A 22,601-nucleotide genomic window follows, 5' to 3' on the forward strand; every position below is an offset into this window, starting at 1 on the left:
AAAAAACCACCACAAAACCCCTCTAATGGAAACGTTGGTCCATAAAGAACTTTGTGTCCTTTCTGAGGCACTGAACTGGAAAGATAAACAGGATGGCTAATTAAAACTCTGCGCAAGAATGAAAGCTTTTTGTTAAAGTATGCTCAGCTTCAACTCTGCATTACGACTTTACGCAATTATTGATTTAAGCCATTCTTGATGAGTTCATTCAGAAGTATGAAGTCGCATGCCTTGAACAGTCACATTCCATTACACCTTAACTAAAAAAATGAGAAAAACCAGGCCCAGAACAGTGGAACTGCTTTTAAAAAGGCAAAAAGAAGCAGAGCCCCAGATCCAGGCAGAAATCAAGGCTTTGCTGGAGAGAGGAGAGGAACGTTATATATTTTAGATGAGAATTCACAGAGAAATAGTGCAAAAAGGGGAAAGAAATTCAAATCTGAGCATCCCACAGCAACCATGGCACTGCAGCCCTATGGAAGCAGCCACTGGTGCAGGCAGAGCCTCAGGTGCAGGGCTGCAATGCTGGTTTTGAGAGCATCACTGCTGTAACCCAGGTTGGCCCAGAGCCCTTTTACACATTTGGCTTCAGTTTCAGACTTCCTTTCAGGGAGGAGAGAAGAGAAAAAATAAGGAAGGCACAGGGCTGTTCTGCATCTCAGATAAAGACGTAGAGTTGGACTACAAGTAAAAAAAAGTGAGGTGCTTATCACAGTGAGGTGATAAGCAGGGCTCAAGTGACCTGAAGGGTTTGTAAGAAAAAACACTTTGATACTTAAACACACGTTCGTGTAGCACTGAAGACAAAATTTACTTGATTAAACACGGCACCTGGATGCTAAAGGAAGCAAGAGATATAGTAAAAATCTTGGTAAGGTCCAGATCTGCGTGCAGAGTCAGTGCAAATTGGAATGGGCTGCCTGAAATACAGCAAAGTGGGCACTGATCCACCAACGGGAACAGGTTCTGCAAAGATAGCCAAGTGAAAGACTAAAGGACATCTGCCCAAATGTACCGTGCATAGATCTAGAATGTATTTACACGGCTCTAGTCCTGAAATACAGTCAGAGTCCATGAATTTCAGGACTTCTATCACGTGCAAAGAGGGCAATCGTCCCACCACGACCATAAGGAGCAACTTTTCCACAAGATGTAAAAATCAACTGGTGAAATATCTGTACTGATATTGAAATGTCAGCTTGTTCTCCCACTCAGCTCTGTCCTGCTGCCAGCACCAGCAGATGGATAAATAGGGAACATCACAGAGAAACAGGGCATTATTAGATACAGGTCTGAAAATATGTAGATAAGAATCACCTCTTCAAGTACAAGAGTTAATTATACAGTTGTGAAAGGATTTCTCAGATGACATCTGAAGTTTTGCTTTGCATCTGAGGGAGTTTAAACAACAAGGTCTGAACACCAGCCCTGCAGAGAGGAGCTGTAAGAGCAGCACATCAGTAAAGAAAGCTGACAGACTGAGCGAAAGGATGTGTCAGAAGATGTAAGCTGTTTATTTCAGTTCAGGCAGAGAACATCACACTTTTGTGGCTAAGTATGTTATTTTCTAGAGTGGGAATTATGCACAAAGGATTCTACTTTATTCACTGCTTCCATATATTCAAAGGATGAAAGAATAAATATTGTATTGTTTCTGAGTTCTGTGTTATCATTCAAAGTGCCTGAAAGTAAACCCAGCCAGCAAACGCACAGGACCTGGTTAGAGAACGTTGGCTGGGTCCTGGGAAGTGGTCTGATGTGAGCAAATCACACAGGCAGTCCTGCAGGAGCCTCAAGGCTCAGCACAGGTAGCATGCATGACAGCAGTGCAGCATTTGGCTCACGGAGAACCATACCAAATATCTCAGAAAGAAAGCCTGTGGGAGCTACTGACAGAGCTGACACTTGGAAAAGAGCAAAAACAAACCACTGCTGCAAAGCTGTGAGTGCTGCTGGGTACAGCTTCTGCTGCTGCCTGCGTGATGTGAACCAACGTGCTCTGCTCTCTTCCCTCAGCCACTGCATGGGGACAAAAAGTATTTTCTGCATGGCTGCTTATATTGTCATAATGTCTACATACAGGAAAAAGAAACTGAAAGGCAGAAAACAAAAGGAATCAGGAGAGAAGAGGTTGAAATGTGAAACAAAAATCCAAGCTCTCATTAATATTTATAGCAATAAATAAATGTTTTGTTAAATCGTTCTTGATAAAGTTACACTGAATTGCCATTAAAATTCAGGACAAGGAACACGAAGTCCTACAGGAGATCTACTTTTGATTCAAATGGAATATGAGGGTAGATATCTGTATCTGCAATGTGAAATGGACAGAATTAGTCCCAAAAAGCCATTATAAAACAGACAAATTTGAGTTAGAAGAGCAGCTTTGGCTTGGATTAACAGTGATTATTTTTAAATGATTAATAAATTGAAGTGCATTTTTTTTTTTAGAATAAAATTAAATCTGCCTACTCTGATATTTTTTCTTTCCATCCATAGCAGAAACTGTTTTGCTGCCCACTTTCTTCCAGGCTTCACCCAATTCTGAGCAGTACGTTCCAGAAGAAACACAGCACAGATATTTTTGTAGCCACACTGTCAAAAATAACTAATGCCATAAATTGGAAGTTTCAAAGAATGCTTTATTTCTGTTCTGATAACACACGCATCTAAGACCAGCTTAGATGAAAAAAAAAAACCCTTCAGTTCCAAAAACTATGAGAAATGAGCAGGCTGCTGAAGTGTAAGGATGCATTTCTGAATGGGTAACAAGCTGTGGAAAAGAATATGTAGAGACTAAAGACTCATCTTTCCTGAACCAGCTGGCTCCAATCTGATCTGGTCCCATTGCAAAACAACATCTGAGCTAAAGAGAGACAGGATTTGCACAGCTGAATCATAACTTGAGCTGCTACACCCCTACTTGTATTGCTAAGGCCAGCCTCAAAAGCATTTGAATTTCAAACTTACAGACCCAGAAAAGGCTCCAGCATCATTTGTGTTGACTTTGAGGTAGCTGCAGGTCTCAGTAAGGTGAAAGCTCAAGCAATTTAGCCATAACAAGTATGCTATGGAACTTTTACACCATATACTTTGCAAAAACAGTTGATTCACTAAATGCCTGGTATGAAAGAATGCGTTTTGCTTCCACAGTACTGTAATCCTTACTGTCTCATTTAGGATCAATTAGTGACAACTATGAAATCCTTTCGTTTGGACAAGTGGAGAGGCGAAGTGCCCAGGAAGGACTGCCAGACTCAACTGCTGGAGTCAGAAAGGACTCTGCCTTGTAAATTCTATTTTATCACATTTGGATGGAGACTGGATGACATCCTCCACTCTTACATCATTTTGTGGTCCAGTTACATAAAATCTGGATGTGTTTCTCCTCTCTTCAAAGTGTTTTGCAATACACAGCACCAGAAAAACAAAAAGATTCTACCAAATAGTTTGAATGGGTACAGGTGCTGTCCCTGCAAAGGCTGAACTTCAAAAAAATATATTTTTAGTAAGAAAAATGCATTCTCAGAATAATTGGCAACTAAAAAGGTTAAACAAACAAACACACTCTAGGCAAGGTTTTCTGCAGGCACAGAACACAATCATTTGTTCCAACCCAAACAAGGCTTGATTACACGCAAGAAAAGTAGCGACCCTGTGACTGGTCAGGATAAAATACAGAGGTACTCCAGAGAAGGGTAACAGCTCCAGGCAGGAGATGTCACTCAGTGGATGGATAAGGTCACAGGTGCTGCTCATGCTAACAGAATGATGAGACAGTTCTGGAGGGGGAGCTCCATCTGCATGCAGAACTTGAACTTTACAGCAGCATCTGTTCCTCCTCTACTCACCTCCCACTTTGTTCTTCCTCTGCTATCACACTCCTTTGGTAACACAGTAGTCCTATGCCGATGCTTGCTAAATTACCTACAGCAGCCCATATTATCCTCCACTCCAAGCCTCTTGGTACACCTCAGCACATCACAATCACACCAGTGCTCCTTCAATACACTGCAGTGCCAGATACGTTAATCGAGGCATATACAGCGTTTAAGAAGTTGACTACTACAGATTTAAAAACAGCTGCCAGGAAAAACACTAAAGGCTGGATTACTGCAGTAGGACATGGCAGGAAGGCTAGCACACCAGTTGCTTCCATGCTTGTTCTCAGCAGCAGTTGCAATAAGGCACAACAGGCAGGGCTGTAATACTGTCACAATTCAGTTCAATATACAGATCATGGAGGCACTCGTTATGAAGTCCTATGGGATATCAGCCAACGATGGAGGAAAAGGGATTGAGGTATTCAGCAGCTGTTAAAATTTGTTTTAAGCACTTTGTGACCCTTTTCAATAGGGAAGTGCTGATCAAGATAGATTAATCAATAACAATAACCTGATTGCATAAACAAGAGCCTGGAGATGCTGTCATTTGTTTTAGGAAACAAAATTCAGAGAATTCACATGACCATCTCATAAAATATTTACTGAAACACAGAAGTCACTAATTACAATGTAATCATATTAGATGTGGCATCTTCTTATGCTTCATAGCTCTCCTAGCAGGAGAAACAGCTACTTCAGGGCTTTTTCAGAAGGACATTTCCTACTTGAAGCATGGCAGAAGGACATATTTCTTGTCATAAATTCAAACAAGAAAGTCAGCACTGATAACAGCGTTATACATTCTGATAGCAAATCAGCTGATGCTCGCAGCTAGAAAACCAGGGGCAGACAGAGCAGCTGATTGCTGGAGCAGGACCCCAACATAACAAACATGAACACCCAGAAGCCACCTCTAGGCACAAAGGGAAACACAAGTCCTGCTGGCCCTTACAAGATCAGTGCAAGTTCTGAAGGACAGAACTAAGCAGACAAACCACATGATCCACGAGCAACAAGAAAGACTCTTTATAATCCTGCTCTTAGAACAGAGGAAAAACAGCCCTTCAAAGCTGGTATCACAAGACTTTCTAACATGACGATTACTGCAGTCCTATAACCCAACCACAGCTGTGCACTTCTCAAAGCAAAGCACTCTAAGGTCCCCATTACCCCATCAGGAAGACTCCAGAAATCCATCTGTGTGCACATTCTCTTCAGCTAAGCAGCAGTGCACTCCCAAACCACCCACAAGCAGTCACTGTGCAGGAACAACGACACGCCAACTTCACTCCACGCTTCTGGACGATAACACTGATTGCTTGGAACCCCAATGCTGAGATCCAATTCATTTTTTTAATAGCAGTGGAACATCGCGTCGAAGTACGGCCTGCCCATTCATGACACTTAACGTTAAGTTAGCAGATCAATATCATCTTAAAAAGTTAACTCTGCAAAGACAAAATTGCTCTTTCAGGAGAAAAATACATTTTCTTTCAGCCTTAAGAACTGCAGCCACCAGTAGGTGGTGTTTCTGAAATGTCAGAGCACTTCTCCCCTACAATGAAATGCAAAACTCCACCTGCACTGCTGCTGCTTTTCATGCAGGACTCCACGCTCACTGCTGCTCCACGGTCACTGCAAACAAACCTATTTCATCTGAGGGCCTTTGAGCAGAAAGATTCTACCACGCGCCAAGATGACAACACACACCTGAAAATGTAAATATACCGACAACACAGGACTGATTTGCAGGTAGGAAAACGGAAATTTGTAACGCCAATTTAGTAAATGGCCTTTCTTAGCTGCTAGATTTCACTCCAGCCAATATTTTCCTCTAAACTGTCCTGGGGGTTTAAGAATATCTTGTATAACAAAAATTGTTTTGTGCGTGTGTAAAATTGGCTGAGTTGTGACTTGCAAACGAATCTCTTAATAACCGATCAGCTGAGCTCTCTAGGTTTGAATACACTGCCCTGCCTGCAAAAATGCTGAAGGCAAAAGGAGAGCAAAAGGAACAGTGAGCAAAAGAAAAGTGACAAATAAGAGACAGCAGCTGCGTGAGTAGATCCAGCAAAAAAGAAACCAGCAGAAACAGGGTTAATTCCAGCCCTATGAGGCTGTTCAGCAGCACTTTGACTGAACACAAATTAGAACAACCCTGGGAATCTATAAAGCTTGTTTTATTGCCAAGGACGTGCAGCAAGATCTGCATTTTGCTGTCGTAAACTATCCTTTATTTAAGGCGTTTTAAAACAGGACAGACTTTGAGATGATGTTTTCACTGCTGAATTGTCAACAGGTGACATCCCCTGCAGCTCTGCACACCTAAAGGCAAGTTTATCCTGGCACGGCAGTGGAAGTTGACACATCCATTAAGTGCGTACCTGAGCGAGAAGCAGCCTTCTGCTGTCTGCAGGAAAACCAGCTCTGGAAAAATGGAATTAAGGTAAAAATGAAGTGTTTCACAGTCTGTGGTTACCTGTAACGTTTGCAGTAGCTTGGGTTTCGGTGGGCTCTCAGACTTTACTGAAGCCTGAGCACAGGGCTGCCATGCAGAATCAATTGCTTTGACTCATAACTTAACCTTCCTTTTATTTACAGCATTTTACTGCCTTACTCAAAGATAAAAGGGTGTTACATGAAAGGCAGTGGTCCGTGCCTCACTGGTATCTGCTTGAAACAAACACCAAACCTTCTTCAAATACATGTGATTTCACATGGATATTTTAGCATGCAGATTTACCTTATGAAAACGCTTCAAAGCACAGCAACAGTGACAGCGTACTTACAGCTCTCACTGGGAAGTAAAACCTCTTTTGATTCAAGTATCTGCTGGCTACTTCTAACAAAATGAATACATTTAAGCAAACTGAGATGTGCATTTCTGACTACAAATGCTCCTTCTCCTTCTCCATTCATGGTTTGCTCCTTCTGTGCATCAGCGCTACTTGAAATCATTAAAACGTGGAACTGAGCACTAATTTTACCAGTTTTGCTGGTAGGATGAAGATGAAAGCAATTCCAAATATTTAACATTTAACACAAGCTACCCTGGGTTACCATTTCCATGCTATTTGTGTAGCATTTTATTTAAATAAACTTCCAGCAATGCTCCGAGTCCACAGCATTCAGTGTTCATAAGGAAACAAATAGGATTATCAATGTTTTCATTCCCTTCCAGAAATCAACGTAGCATAATTAATTGCAAATAAAAGCAAACTGATGTTGGTGTAAATCCATGCGCTGCTTATACTACCTTCATTTCTAAGGTCTGCATTTCCTTCCCTCTGAAAGCAATAGGAACCAACTGCTGTTCGTCTCCGCTGCTTTCTCAGCCACAGACTCTCCTACTTAATAAGCTTATGAGCTGCTGATGAACTGAACACACACACACACACACGTATGCAATATAAACTTTATATTCATAGACTCTCTTCATTAGGCCAAATTCTCCCATTTGATGTCTGTATTTCCACATATTCCAATAGCGAATCGTTTACGAATTATAACGTTCTAACAGACCTACCCTCACAACACAACATCATCTCCAGCTAATTGTAATCCTTTCAACAGAACCGTTGTACATCCATTCCTAGCCGACACTTCCTGCAGCCTCAGCTGCACGTCTGAAGTTAGAAGCAGCATGTTGTGCATGGCAGAACGCTGCAGTATTAGATTAACAGTATTCCATTTGCAAATTGCAGGTCCAAGGATGTGCACTGAGTATTAACAGAACACAAATGGAGCTAGAATTCTGCCATCTTCCGACCCGCACGAAGGAGAACTGCTGATGAAAACCTTTCTTTGAAACGATCCAAGTACCGTTATGGTAAAAAGATCCCGACGTGATCTTACAGCATATAGGAACTGCAAGTGCTCTCATCTGCAATGCATGTAGTGCCTTGTAAGAAAACAAGAAAGAAAGAAATGTACTTCTTGTACTGTTATATTTCAGTTAATTTCAAGTCTAATTAATTTGGCTTCTAAAGAATTTGAATTTCCTATTCATAAGTGCGGGCTTTCTTCCGTTCCCATCAAAATGCTTCCAATTCACTGCTTTGAAAACACCCCAAAACCTCATCTTTTTGGCATCACTACCAAACTGTGAGTGCTGTTATCTTTTGCGCAGGTATTTTAACCATGGAAACCTACTCTGCCTCAGTCCCACCTGTCATATGTAACAGCACAACTTTCAACCTCAATGGATCGCATCTGTGTAACGAGAGCCTGTCTTCTAGATTAGCAGATAAATCAGAACACCAACAATACGTTATTGGGCTTTTCTTATCGTGTCTTTACACAATATTCCTTTTTCCCATCGGTTTTGTAGGGAACATTCTGATTCTGGTTGTAAACATAAGCTTTCGTGAGAAGATGACTATCCCAGACCTCTACTTCATCAACCTCGCGGTGGCCGATCTCATTTTAGTCGCTGATTCTCTCATTGAGGTTTTTAATCTTGACGAAAAGTATTACGATATCACTATTATATGCACCTTCATGTCTCTGTTCCTTCAGATCAACATGTATAGCAGCATTTTCTTTCTGACGTGGATGAGTTTTGACAGATACATAGCACTGGCAAAAGTAATGAGGTCCAACCTATTTCGCACTATGCAACACGCCAGGTTGAGCTGTGGTCTCATATGGATGGCATCTATTTCTGCAGCACTAGTGCCATTCACGGCTGTGCACCTCCAACACACCGGAGAGGTCTACTTTTGTTTTGCAGATGTAAAAGAAATCCAGTGGCTAGAAATAACCCTGGGGTTTATCATCCCCTTTGTGATCATCGGCCTTTGCTACTCGTTAATTGTTCGAGTCCTTATAAAAGCACACAAGCACAGGAGCCTCCGCCTGCGCCGACAGAAGGCTCTTCGAATGATATTCGTGGTGGTCCTGGTTTTCTTTATCTGCTGGCTCCCTGAAAACGTCTTCATTAGCGTCCAGCTTCTGCAAAAGAAAAGTGAGCCCGCCTCGTCAAGCAGCCCATCGTTCAGACACGACTACCCTTTAACAGGACACATTGTGAACCTCGCAGCTTTCTCCAACAGCTGTTTGAACCCTTTAATTTACAGTTTCCTAGGGGAAACCTTCAGAGACAAACTGCGGCTGTACATTGAGCAGAAAACCAAGATGTCCACGTTACATCGGTTCTGCCAGGCTGCCCTGACGTCTGTCATCCCCGACAGCAATGAGCAATCTGAGGTCTGATTTAGGGCTGTTGTGCAGAACGTCTGACTGTGAAGCTGTGCAAATAGTGAACAAAATGCTTACTTACTAACAGCAAAAAGCCCGCCTGTGTATGTATTGCACTGCTCTACTGAGTACGGAAGGTTTATATTCGGAATGTTTTTATGACAACTTTAATGTAGGGGAATATGCTATAGTCGGATTTATATTTAATTAAGAGCAGGATTATTAAAAGCTGAGCACTGAAGGAGCTTTATTTTATATAATACATGCATGAATAATAATATAGAAGAAAATTTTATCAAGCTAGGAAGACTCCAGATTTAACTTGATTATCGGAGATGTTATTTTGCTGGTGTATAGAAGGTACTTCCACTTAAACAACCAAACTGCAGTAAGAGTGGGGAAAAATCATTACAACACATTGATGTGGAGATGCAGTGATTTTTACCCAAATGTGTTAAGTTAAATGACTTTGTTTTTGAGAACTATATAGTATTATCATCATTGTATTCCAGCATGTCTTCCACAATTAACTTTTTCTGATCTTAATACAATCTAGAATGGTGGTGAGTTTTCGTCTCATAAATCTAATCTGCTGTTTACATCAGCACTTGATCAAACCTGTAATCATCTGTCACTATATGGTTCATCTCAAAGAACTTACTGCAGCAAAATGTAATGCTTTGCTCTTCTGAGGATTCCCCAGGAAAGCATTTCTCAGGATGGATATAATTGGGCTTTTTGTCAAAAATGCAAGCACATATATACATGCACCCACATCTCCCTTCAGACTCAAACAGAAGATCTGTCTCCACTTAGCAGAGCCATTCAGATGGTAGGAACCACATGTTGTGGCTTTAAAGAAGTCACATTCTGAAAAAGACTGCAAGAATTGCTTATAAAAACGAAAAAGCCTTTTTTTTTTTTTAGAAGAACTTCTGATATGTTCACCTTTGCAGATCTGCACTTTGTGCCCTGCCCACCCCACCCCCAGAAACCACAGATCTTGGGAACCTTAAGGTGCATGTTGGTTGCTCTGTTCATTTGAAGACAAATGATGCTAAGAAAACAAACGTTAGCACCACATGCTAGAAAACAACAGCTTCTAATTTCTTTTAGAAAATAACTGGCTTTTAAATCTGGCTGATTGCTTAGAGTAAGTTACTGCTGAACTTCCCCAGAGGAAGCCATAAAGTTCTTAGAGATTTGTGCACAAGGTCATTAAACCATCACTCACTGCAGCTCTGAAATACACAACTAATTCCACCTCTGTGCTCACCAGCTAGAGCACCAGAGCTCCAGAGAATGTGATGATGTGCCCCATTTTTAATGTCACATATGAGCCAATTAGCACATAAAGGAGTTTTAAAATGTAGACGCTTAAAACCATGAGTAGAGTATTAAGCGACAAAGGAAATGGTGATTGCACTCATATTTCTCACAAAATAGTCGGTTTCCTAGTGAAGTTGTAGCCACAGAAGGTTTTAGCTGCATTGGAAGTAGCTGGATGTTCCTGAAACACTGAAATAGGAACAGCAGAGAGGAGTTTGCCCAGCAGCTGACCATTTCCAAGGGACTGTTAATCAGCAGCTAAGGAGAAATTCCCATTTACTCCCATCTTTCTGGCAGAGCACTAATAATATTTTGTCTTTGAAAGATACAAGCACTGCCATGCCTTCTCTCTATAGAAGCTTCTTGACAACACAGAGCAGCAAATCTCATGCTACCCAAGATGATACATATGTCCATTTTCCCTCATTAATTTCACAACTGGAATTAACCAAAATCATCCCAGTCTCAGTGTACATTAACCACCCTTCTGACAGACAGCTCTTTCAAACAGCACAAACAAAGGAACAGATCACACTTCTAGCAATGCATTTCCATCGATCAAGCCCCAGCACAGCATAACAGCTTTGGGTAATCCCAGCACTTTCCATGAATAAACCAACTTCTCTGGGGTTGCAGCAGTACAGTTTCCCAAAGAGGATTCCTCCATCCAACATCCCACTACCTGTCTAAAAGCACATTTGCATTTGGTTCAGGTTTATGAGCCGTACCTGAAATGACTAAATTTAAACATGCTATTGTAACTAAACGACAAGTGTTGTCCCAGGTGAGAAAATGACACCTCTTCACAGAAGTTGGTGGTGGTTTTTTCCTCCAGTGTGTAATTTAATCACATAAAGTTGCTTTCACTGCATCCTTTCAGCAGCTTGAGATTTACTACACGGTGACTGTGCAGGCATGAAAAGCAGAGACGGTCGGTCTCGAGATGAAGTTTGTTTAATTCGTGTAAAGCATTGATGCTGTGAATGCACGTGGCAAGGAATTCAAGTCAGTGGGTCAAACAAACCAGATCCTGCACGGGACAGACGAGATGCAGAGAAAAACAGCCCCTTCCTTTCCCCTTCTGGCCACAAAAAAGCCAAAGGCTTGCATCCAAAAATGCTTTACCCATCCATTCCAAAAGGGAACAGCTGCTACAAAGCAAATTCAAAAAGCAAAAAGCAGAAATCTTAAAACGTGATTGCCTTCAATATTGCTTCTATCAACTGGAAAAAATACCACCTCTTCTTATATTGCCCTAATGTCACCAGTTGCTGTACTTTATCAGCTGTTCATTAAGACTGCAAAAGGGAGGAGGTTACCTGGATAATTCTGAGTGGTTAGGACTGCTACTTTCTGTGTCAAAATGTGGTTCACAGGAGGTGAAAGTACAAAGAATTCAACCTTGAGCATGATTTAATTCCATTTGAACTTGTTTCTACATAAAAAGGAGAAACAAATGCACGCACAGAAGGCAGGTTTGAATGTTCATAGCTATTCATGAAGATGGATTAACAAATTCACTTGATTTTGCTTGAAAACAAGGGTGTGATTCGAATTGAGGGGACTCTACCCTTCCCCTCCAACCCAAAAGCCCTTCCCCGCTCGTTCACAGCACCACACAAATGTTTGGGACTTCCAACAAAGAAGAGCACAGAGCTAAATTCATGGTTGAACTCAATCAATCGAATTATCTCTTTGCAACAAGTTTACTCTCATGTTACCAATTACTCTTACAGCAGCCCATCACTATACAGCCAGACACAGACATTCCTCGTTCAGACTGTTTAGATTAAGCTATTATTATTATTATTACATTCTGTTTATTAAGCATGTCTCCAATAAACATTTCCACCTCAGAAATGCATTTTATCTTTTTTTTTTTTCTTCCTCTTAGTGTTTCATCTGCAGAAACATATGATAGGGAACAAGCCATTTTTAAGATGTGTGTGCAGACAACCTTGCCGTATACTCTTAAGCTCTGCTGTCAGAGAGGTACGCAGTGGTAGGCAGTGCCATGTGCTACATCTTACAGACACACGCCGGATTTGAAAATCTGAGCACTCCCCATTCATGTTCATAATTTTGATGTCTTCCCTACCATTGGAAAAATGGTATTTTCCAAACTATTTATTCTCCATTGGCATACGATACGTGGAAGTTTTAGCCCTTGCCTTTTAGCTTCCACTCCATCACACAGCAGTGTGACACAGCCAGGAGCCAAGAAGGAACAGCTGCAGATTGAGCCAGCCACCCAAGCTGACAACAAGAACGCAGTGCCTTCTCAGGACCTCAGGCCCTGCAGGATCAGCTCACTGCCTTTCACTCAGCATCTCGCGTGCTGCCTTGGTTATTTACATCACACAGTTCATTCCACTGCAACAGATTTAGAGATGCTTGTCTCAGCCTCATCAAGTAGCCTGTGTGTTTAGGAAGATTTCAAAGTCATTTAACTCCAGTGATAAAACCAAGCCAAGTTTTCAACCTGTTTTTCTAAATAACTCAAGCACTGTCTTCCACAAACATACACAGAAATTTGTAAATTCTAAGTTCACAAGCTACTGAGTTATTCATTAAAAAAAACCCCCAACACTACATTTTTAAATGCACGTACCCTAAGTAAGGATGTAATGCAGCAGGATAAGCTATTCAAAAGCAATGACTTTGTTTAGAAATCCCCATGCTTGACCTGCAAGCAAAATCATTCCAAAGGCTTAAAATCTTTTCAAACTGCACAACATATGTTTTCTGGAAGGATTTCAGAAACACTCTGTAACAAAGACGTAATAGAGAAACGGGAAAAATGTTGGGGTACTGTTAAATTATCCCTAGCAATGGCATGAAGGCTATTCTGAAGTTCACTGGTTGTCTAATAGCAGCAGAGATGGATGCCTTCTGCCTCAACCACAGCAACATTTCCGTTACTGGATATTCTCTCAATAGAAACAGAATATAATGGCAAATGAGATTTTCTTCTATTCATTCTCTTCCATTCAGAACTGAAGAGAAATAGCCTTACCTGACTACAGCAACTATTTAACTCTTGTGTGCCACTATTCAGTTACAAGTGCAAATGGAGAGAAACCCAAGAAAAATCTCTCTCAGTGCTGTCCCATGCTCCAAATATCAATGTTTGGGCTGGGCAAGACAGAAAGGAGATACAAAGAGCAATATCTGCAAGAACTTAATTTAGAAGCTTTCTTGGCTTTCAAAGACACGAGTTCAGAAGAATTACTTCTGATATCATTAAAAGCTGAACACTCTTAGAACAGCAAGACAAGTGACGAGCTATTTCCTTATCATGGTGCAGAAGAGGTGGTGATGTGGCACTGCAGAAGTGATCCATGGATCACAAGTGCAGACCTGCAGGCTGGGAGCTGCTGACACTGACAGCAGATGGCACAGAAGCTAGGCACGTGCTCAGCCCACAACAGGGACTGTGTGAGCATCCTTGGCAATCCTGCCCCTGGTCCCTATGAGATTTCTGCTCCACTCAATTCTCCCTGCTACAGGGTAAAGCCTTTCGGCTCTTGGCCAGAAGGTGCTATTGTACGACCAACAGGTTTGGGACAGATGCCCATTGCTATTGTAAACCCAAACTAGAACATGACTTAATCCAGACCACTCGTTGTAAAGAGGGAAACACATTTTAAATGAAGATAGTTCACTAACCCTAACCATGAAATAAGAACACAGGGTTATTAAAATAAAGCCTTCAGAATATAAAATACAAATTGCTTATATTTATTATTAGCTATGTCAGAATGTAAAGGTAGAATAGAACGACAGTTATTAAAAACATGCATCTTCCCTGCATGCTTTCGTATAAACTCCATGCTCCATTTCAGGTGAGGCAGCTCTGACTCTTCGGCACATTGTCTGAATGGTCCTGATGTTCTTCAAACAGAAAGGGTGTAAGGGCAGAGCTCTCCATCTTCCCCTGTGTACATTTGCTGTTTGCAAAGCCTGCCTTACAGATGCAAATTATTAAAATAATGCTGAAAATTCAATAAAACATTGTATGATGATCATCTGCTTCGTGTCCTACAGAACTCTAATGGGATTCAATTAGAAGTAGGGAAATGCATTCAAAGACAGGGTCTGGTTCTTTAGGTAAGAGGCTCTCCTGTCAAATACCTTCATGCTTGTACACGCAACACTTCAGGTAGCTTCTAAAAGTCCAAAGATTAATTTTCTGTTCTAATTACTTGTTGGATGTAACACAAGAATTTTATAAGAATTTATTCGTGGCTTTGATCTAACTCACAAGAATCATTTTATCTATACTGTGATGTATCAATTAACATATACAACATACACTGCTCTTTCACATGGCTCTCAATATTGCCTCTAAATGCAAGAGGCATTTTGGAGAAGGAAAACCCTGGTGAAATAATGCCAGTTCCTCATCCATACTGCAGAAGTAGCCATAGCTGCCCCTATCTACTCAGAAAGGCTTTGTGTTGTATAACAGATCCCATCAAATAATTAGTATTTCATAAAAATCCTCATTATGCCCATTTGGTTTTCAAAAGCAGCAGCATTCTATCAAGGACTGGGAAAGCTGCTGATTTTAACAGTGACCTTACTTTAAACATTCAAGTCTGTGTCTTTTTTCTTTTTTAGATAAATTAACATTTATAAAACTGTACCCAGGAGCAATCAAGAGGAAAGAGCAGATCCACAGGACTCAGCCTGCAGTCCAATGTTACGGCGCACACACTCCATGCCCCCAGCCCTATCAAGAGCAATACGTAGTAAACATTTATCCTCTCAAGCTTACAGTGTAACTTCTTGCCAAATAGAATGTTTTGAGAATTCACATATATAATCAGATGCATTTTATTCTCGCTGAACATCTACTTATTTCTGAGGTTTGGGGCCTAATTTTTTATATTAGGTAATTCAGGCCTTTTCTAGCAGTTTTCACTCATCGTGCCTCTATGATGAGCTAGAACCAGAAACAGAGGATGAGTAAACAAAACCACGGTTGACAAAGGCACAACTGCAGCGTCCTCAGTTGAGTGGAGCTGGGTGGTATACACTCACTATCACCTGCCCCTGCTCCTGACCTCAGTGATTCTCAGCATCCACAGAAGCTTCAGCCATCAGTGGGAACTCTGCGTTGAGCTCCAGTTTCCTGAAAATATGTGCAGCTAAGTCATGAAAGCAAGGATTTATATTGGAAGCCTAGCAAGAACAGTCAAGGAAAGTTCTCCCACTGAGTAAAGAGCGAGAGCTGAAAGGAAATGTCAGTTGTGCTCCAAGAAGAGAAAGAATTTCCCCTCTTGATGGCAAACCAGGAATGGTTGTGTTTCCACCACTGAACTCCCATCGCCTCAATTCCTGGGTATGAGGAAAAGTAAAGAACTAAATTTGAACGTATACAGATTAATGCAAACACCCATAGTGAGCACAGCACTTTTGCTGGTTAACATGTGCTGAAAAATGCACAATTCCTTCAAACCAAAGTAAGAAATGCACCACGCGTTGTTTATCCCAAACACAGTTGGGGACGTGAGCCTTTCGCCTGGGAAAACCATCTTCAAAGCAGCAACTGTTTTCCCAGCTGTGAAGACTCTTTCCTGGGAAATCTACTCGTACCATTACAAAAATAATTTTCAAAGGAATGTGAAATTATTCTGCCTAATCTATGCACATCCGTATTTCAGACGTTATTTTGTACCTTCTTAGGCATGTTTGCTTACAGAAGGCCTCGTGTTCCCTACAAACACGATGTGGTGTGACAAAAAAATTTACTTCTTTTAAAAGATAAATAAACACGTGGTTAATTCAATCAAATAATTTGTACCAACTCTACCAATATTCTAAGAAAGAAGTGTTAGCAGGAAGCAAATAGCTCTGTCCCATAAGCATCTGCCCTCTCAGTTTGTTTTTTTATTCCCTTTCCCCTAATTTGAATAATATCGCATAGATATTAAGAAAGCAGACAAAACACGTAGGATCCCACACAGCAAGTCACAAATGGGGTCCCAGTTTGGTAATTGCTTTCAGCAATCACAGGGCTGTCCTGTGGAGCAGCAGTCAGAAGCTCAGGGCCAGAGGGAGGCCTTGGAGCAAGGCAGAGAATGACTGAAACCAGTAACAGCAACCAGCAGGAAGGTAGGCCAAAGGAGAGAGAAATGGGCCCAACGTTACCACTGCAGACTGGCCAAGCCCAGCAGGCTAACGAAAGTTCATTAGTATCCCTACTGACGTTTAAGCTTGCGTTGAGAAGGAGCTATCTTCCCCTCCTTATCGCAAGAAGAGAGATTAATTCACCAGAGTTATCCCTCCCAGCAAAACAACTGCTGGTGCACCCCTGCGTCGAGGCAGGGATGAAAGATTGTGTCATCTTCTCTTCATAACGCACACACAACTCTATTTGCACATTAGAAATGCTAGCTGCATGGTCAGAAAACACTACAAGATTCTCACTTTAGGAGGTTTAGCTAGAAAAAAAAAAAAAAAGATTCTTCAGTAATTTATTTTCCTTTTATTTTTTCCCCAATATGGAAGACCAGTTCTCCAAATATTTATTTAAAATTACTACATGGATAACATTAAGCACAGCACGCAGGATTAAGTTAGTAAAGCAAAACTGTACAAATGTAGGAGGACATGCACTTAGGTGCAACCTCACAGCGCAGCTCAGGGTGGAAAATACAGCTTATTTTGGTGGTTACAGAAAAGGCTTCACATTGTTCAAAATGAATCAATAAATAAATCAAAGTAACAAGACAGGACTCATAGACTTTGCTTGCAAACCATCCACAGCTCTTTATTCCAGCAACAGGACTTAGTATGAATCAGTGGGCTGCCAAAGAAAGAAATACACTTTCTGATGAGAGCTTTATAGTATCTGCTTGATAGATCTTACGCCACAAACGTCTGGTTTGCATTCATTAACCATTCATATTACTCCCCCAGTTACCTGGTTACAAGCAGCATTAAAGATCGTATCAAAGTAGCACTCCTAAGTATTCCACCGAGCTCACACCAAAATTGTGCACCTCCACAGCTGAAATACTGTGGTTTATGGGGGGGTTTTCCACTACTATACACAAAACAATGATTTTAAAGAATCACTTTTTATGGTTGGCTTTGCTGCAGGATGAGTTTAAGAACTCCTTGTTGGTCTTTATCACAATCCCCAGAAGGCTGAAGAGAAAAACACTTTCCTTACTAAGTTTCCCATTTTCCATTTAGCAAACAGAGCTTACTGTTTGGGCACCTGCACAGCAGCCCTCTGATTAAAGAAACGCTCTGAGCTACTTGTTTATTTGCCATTGTTTGTACTGCCTGTATGGAATCTCAAAAATTAAATTCCTTTCCCACTGATTTTGCCTTTATCTGGGGGAAATGTTGATTCCTCCTCCTCCAACCACCAGCACTGCTGAAGATGACAAGGAACAGACAAGGACCTCGTGCTGCATGAGCATTACACAAAATACCCTTCAACCACAAACAACAGGATTTGATTTATAATGACCTGACTGGCTCTTACTCAATTTTCCTTGAAGTTACAACATTTGCTAGACTAAATTGGGAAGGAAGAGGAAATTAACGTTGTTTTCTATGGATTATCAATTTTGAGTCTCTTGCTTAATAGATGTTCAACTCTGGAAGAATTTCTTACTGTTCTGCAGGAAGCCTGCAGCTCTGAGAACAGCACTGGAGGAACAGGATGCAGCCCTTATGTCCCAAGGTTAAAAGATCCTTTGGTACAGTGAGGTCGTTCTCAGCAGAACTCCAGCAGCCTTCACAACCAAAGCCATCACTGCACCACGTTCCTTGCCTACAACACTCTAAACGTCAGTTCTGCTTTTCAGTAAGCTTCCATAGCACTGAGGCAGCTGAAATCTGAAGGGTGAAGAAATCCATAAACAGAAGCAAGGCACGAGTGACTGCAAACAAGCACTTCCAATGCTTCTGTTACTTCAACACGACAGATAACAATATCATGAATATTCTTGCCATGGAACCGAGACAAAACTCATTTGTCACAGACAAGGCCCATCAGAAAGTTTTTCTTTAAGAAGCCAGTATTTAGCTCCAGACCACCAGTCTAGAAGGCGTACTTCAAATTTCTTTTCTTTATGCCTATATTATGTGACAATATAAAGAATAATCTCCAATTATAGTATGGGTTAATGTAAGACTGTGTTGGTAAGCTACAAAATCATTAAAAACACAGACACTAATGCCCAGGCATTTTAAAAATCAATGTTAAAGACATGTGGGTTTTATTGCCAAGTAGCTCAATAAAACAGCAATGTTATGAAAATCATTAAAAAAAAACACAAAGTAAATTCAATCTAAAAACTTGCATTGCTCAGCCCCACTCGAATCTGGCATGCAGAGCCACGTGGTTCTGAGATCATTCACAGAAACATTTCTGTTGTACCTGAATCACCCACTGCTATTCAACATAAAGAAAAGAAACTGAGAAGATGAAAATCAATAAGACATCAAGATTACTCCAAAAGGTCAAGCTGTTCCAAGGAGAAATGCTTTCATCTCAGGCTGCTGAAAATTTCTGAGATAAATTCCACGAAGGAATAATCAATGTAATAAATTCAGACACTTAAGACAGATTCCAACGTGCCTGCCTGCAGCTCTGTAACAAAATCATTTAGAGATTTACATCTTCCACTTTGCAGACTGAAAGTGCTGTAACAGAATAGGAAAAAAAGTAAATCATGGGAAAGAAGAGTGACTTAATGACCCAGTGAAACCTCCCCCACCACAAGCAGCGTGCCGTGCTGCTATCTTCTGACCTATTTCCATCACATGAGACTCCTTAGCAGGAACTGGAACCTACCAATTCTTGCATTAAGAACACTAAAAAAAAGTTCTCTTTACTTCAGTTGCTGCATTAGAAGTCCACCACAGCACAGAATCCAGCACAGAATCAGAATCCAGCTGTCATACTTCAGCAATTTCTGCAGGTCTATCAGAGGTTAAGCTTACTTTAAAGTAGCAGAGCATTCTCAGCAGTTGTCTTTGTTCCATCCAGCTACCAGAGCCCATTACTCTGCAGCTTGCTTCTCTCGAGAGCTCCTTCTTACCTTCCTGTATATGCACAGCAAATTTAACTTGTTTTCAGCTACATCTTGCACACTGACAAGATCTGATTGCCAAAGCATTTTAAAGCACAACGCCACTGTGACTTAACTGCGTATTTCACACTAAGTTGGGAGTGCACACGAGCAACAGCCAAAGTGGGATACAGCTGACACTCACTGACCATTTCTGCACTAAAACTGCTTAAGATCTGTCTGATGTTTTTCATCCTTGCCAGCCATTTCAAATAAAAAATGTGGTCTACTGACTTACACACTATCAACAGTTATAGTTTATAAAGCTGATGCCAAAAAATAGCTTCTCATAGACCTTATATGGCATTCCCTAAAACTAACACCAGATACATGTTTAAGCCACCCTCTGACACCAACATTTATAGTCCTAAGAATGCTGTGCCTAGCCATGTTCCCTAACAGCACTAAGGAGCCTGCTTTCCATTTCATATTTGCTCTCTCTTTCACTGTTCTACAGCCTGCAAAAACAACAAGAGCAGATCCAGGCCTCCTATGAGCTGACCAGGTGACATCAGACAGTCCAAAAAGAAAGATCAGACAACATCATCTTCATTTTGACTTTCCACTTCACACTTCTTACCCTGGAAAATTATTTCCACACAAACTGAATTATATTACTATGAATCTGAAGTCTGTAATGCACATCTTACAAAGAGGAGAAACATCTCCTTTTATGAAGCTACAAATAAGAGACTTGCCATTTTACTTTGGAATAGACAAAGGTGCACTCCTGCCTTACTTCAGCACATTCCCACTGTGTTCAAAACCACAACTATTTACAGATCTCCAAACAGCTGCTGCCCAGAGCTTGGCTATTCTCATGGTTCACAACTGCAGACACATGCAGTACATGCACACAAGCAAAAGCTCTCAGAAAGAAGTATTATTGCCAGTGTGCTTAGGCAAAGCACAACAATAAAATAAGTAGTGCTATGTTCTAGTTATGATCTCTATTGAATCACACATCTCATGGTAAGTGACAGCAATATGCAGCTCTCACATTTATGTTAGGTAACTGTATTCTATAAGACTATGGCTTATCATCACCCTGACGAATCCCAAGTAACAGAATCTCGCCTTTTGTTCTCCACTTTGTTATATCATCAAACCACTTTTGTTCCTTTGATCCACGTTCCACATTAAGCACTTGGAAGAACTGAATTAAGTCACCTTGTTTATGCACCATTTCCATCAGAAAAAAAAATAAATGGACACCCTTTAGTTTCCACTTAACATCTCGATATTGTTAATCTCATTATCACAAAATCAATTCATCAAATATTCCATTACACAAAGAGACTGCTGACACCTTCTGGCCATTTGACATTCTGTACAAATACCAACAGGACTTCCATGAAAAAAATCTTTATGCTTTTCCAACCACTCAGAATCACAAGAAGGCTTCAGCTATGCCTGCACTGCCATATGACAGTCAATCAGAGCCACTGGGTTCCCCTCTCACCCACATGCACTCACTCATTCTTTGTCTTTCATAGAAGCATTCAGAACAGAGACTCTGACTGCTACAACTATACCAAATGATCAGACACAGCCCAAAATGTTTGCTCTACTTATTTTCTCTTTTTCACTTTCACTCCAGGCGTACCACAGAAGGGACCACTGCACCTGAATCACATGGGTACTCAGCCTGCTACGGAACACCAAGGTAACAACCTATCCACATTGCACCCAATTAAACAGTGAAAACCAGGATGTCCTACCTGGAGGCTTTGTTTCTTTTTCTTCGGTTCAGTTTCTGACTCCAGCTCTCCCTTTTGGGTCACACGTTGCTTTAGCTTTTTTCTTTTCTCTTCTTTCATTTCTTTGCTTTGTATATTCTTCTTCGCCATTCTGAGAAAGAATGGTATGTAATTACCACCTATCAAAGCACCATTACAACTCTTAATTTTGTGGGCTTTTTTTTAAACTTAGATGTACAAACCTCATACACAGGGTCTACACTAGTACAAGAATTATATCTTAACTAGGAAAATGCTCGTCTGCACTGAACTTCAGTTAACTCGGGGGCATTCTCAGCTTTTTCCTTTCAGAATAAGATCTAGTTCAGCTGCTGCAAAACCAGAACATCACTCCCCTGTGAAAAACTCCATGGCTACTGTCCTCTGTGAGAGCCCAGCACCCACAACTGATGCAGTGCTGCCTGCAGGCTGTGCTGCACTCAGCAGCAGGTCAGCAGCACTGTGCTGCCTACAGGTGGCAAGGCACACAAGGGCTGCTCCGAAAGTAATGCCTCCTACTTTGTTACATTGGCCCACAACATCAGACACAGATATTGGTGGGATGGCAGTAAGAGCTGAACCTTCCCCCAAGATCCCATGTGATTTTACTGCTGTGTGACAGATGGCAGCAGAGGGGCCACCTGACATGGAAGTGAATACAAAGCAAAGGTACATCTCTTAGTTCCTTCACGTAGAAGAAATGGCACTCATTAACACTCGTTGATGCTTGCTGAATGCTTGTGGAGACCACACAGAGGGTGTGAGCACAGTTAGGAGGTGGGTGGTGTGTTTCTGCAGAGGTGACACCTGCACTGGTGTAGACTTCCTACAAGCATGGCATGCAGGCTCTTGTTCATTGGTGATGAAAGTGGTGTTACATGAGTACATACAACTCACGGTGGTTGCAACACGATGGAAAGTGCAGCAATGAGAGCAGAACAGCAAGGTTCCAGGCTGCAGCAAGTGAGGGCTTGCTCAAATGCAGCAGCCATAGACACAGAAGTAGAGGAAAGAAGCTGCTCACCTTCAGAAGGTCTCAGGTACACAGGGATCTCCAGTGAGATGCCCTCACCTCCACTGCCAGCCCTTACACTGATGCACTTGAGCCCCCCGGCTGGCCCTGCCTTCCCACCAGGTGTTTATCACTGCCTCAAGCCATGACTCAGCATTTCTGCTACAGCGCTGGATGTGCTGGCATACAGCGTTCTGTAGCTGAGAAGTCGCCCTGCACAGCAGCGTTACGGCGCTCCTCGCATCCGTCGCCATTTCCACGCAGGTAACTAGGAGGCATTACTTTCGGAGCACTCTCGTGCCCGGCCGGCAGCACCACATGACTTCCGGCCTGCCCTGCG

General features: G+C 41.5%; 1 protein-coding gene and 1 non-coding gene across 2 annotated transcripts; both read left to right on the forward strand.

Moving 5' to 3' along the window:
- The first annotated feature begins 5,019 nt into the window (after nucleotides 1-5,019).
- On the forward strand, nucleotides 5,020-7,787 carry LOC100545497. The gene is made up of 3 exons (XR_004161523.1): nucleotides 5,020-5,636; nucleotides 6,184-6,330; nucleotides 7,589-7,787. It is a non-coding gene; the product is annotated as an uncharacterized LOC100545497 (transcript).
- A 181-nt stretch (nucleotides 7,788-7,968) lies between these two features.
- On the forward strand, nucleotides 7,969-10,173 carry GPER1 (G protein-coupled estrogen receptor 1). Its single transcript, XM_031555880.1, has one exon. The coding sequence runs from the start codon at nucleotides 8,025-8,027 to the stop codon at nucleotides 9,096-9,098; it is 1,074 nt and encodes a 357-aa protein (XP_031411740.1). The 5' UTR covers nucleotides 7,969-8,024; the 3' UTR covers nucleotides 9,099-10,173.
- The last annotated feature ends 12,428 nt before the right edge of the window (nucleotides 10,174-22,601 follow it).

The sequence above is a fragment of the Meleagris gallopavo genome, chromosome 16, assembly GCF_000146605.3.
Source record: "Meleagris gallopavo isolate NT-WF06-2002-E0010 breed Aviagen turkey brand Nicholas breeding stock chromosome 16, Turkey_5.1, whole genome shotgun sequence".
Lineage (NCBI taxonomy): Eukaryota > Metazoa > Chordata > Aves > Galliformes > Phasianidae > Meleagris > Meleagris gallopavo.

What these genes read in the sequence shown, in the direction of transcription:
- GPER1 (XM_031555880.1), top strand. Translation starts at nt 8,025, where the DNA reads ATGGAAACCTACTCTGCCTCAGTCCCACCTGTCATATGTAACAGCACA.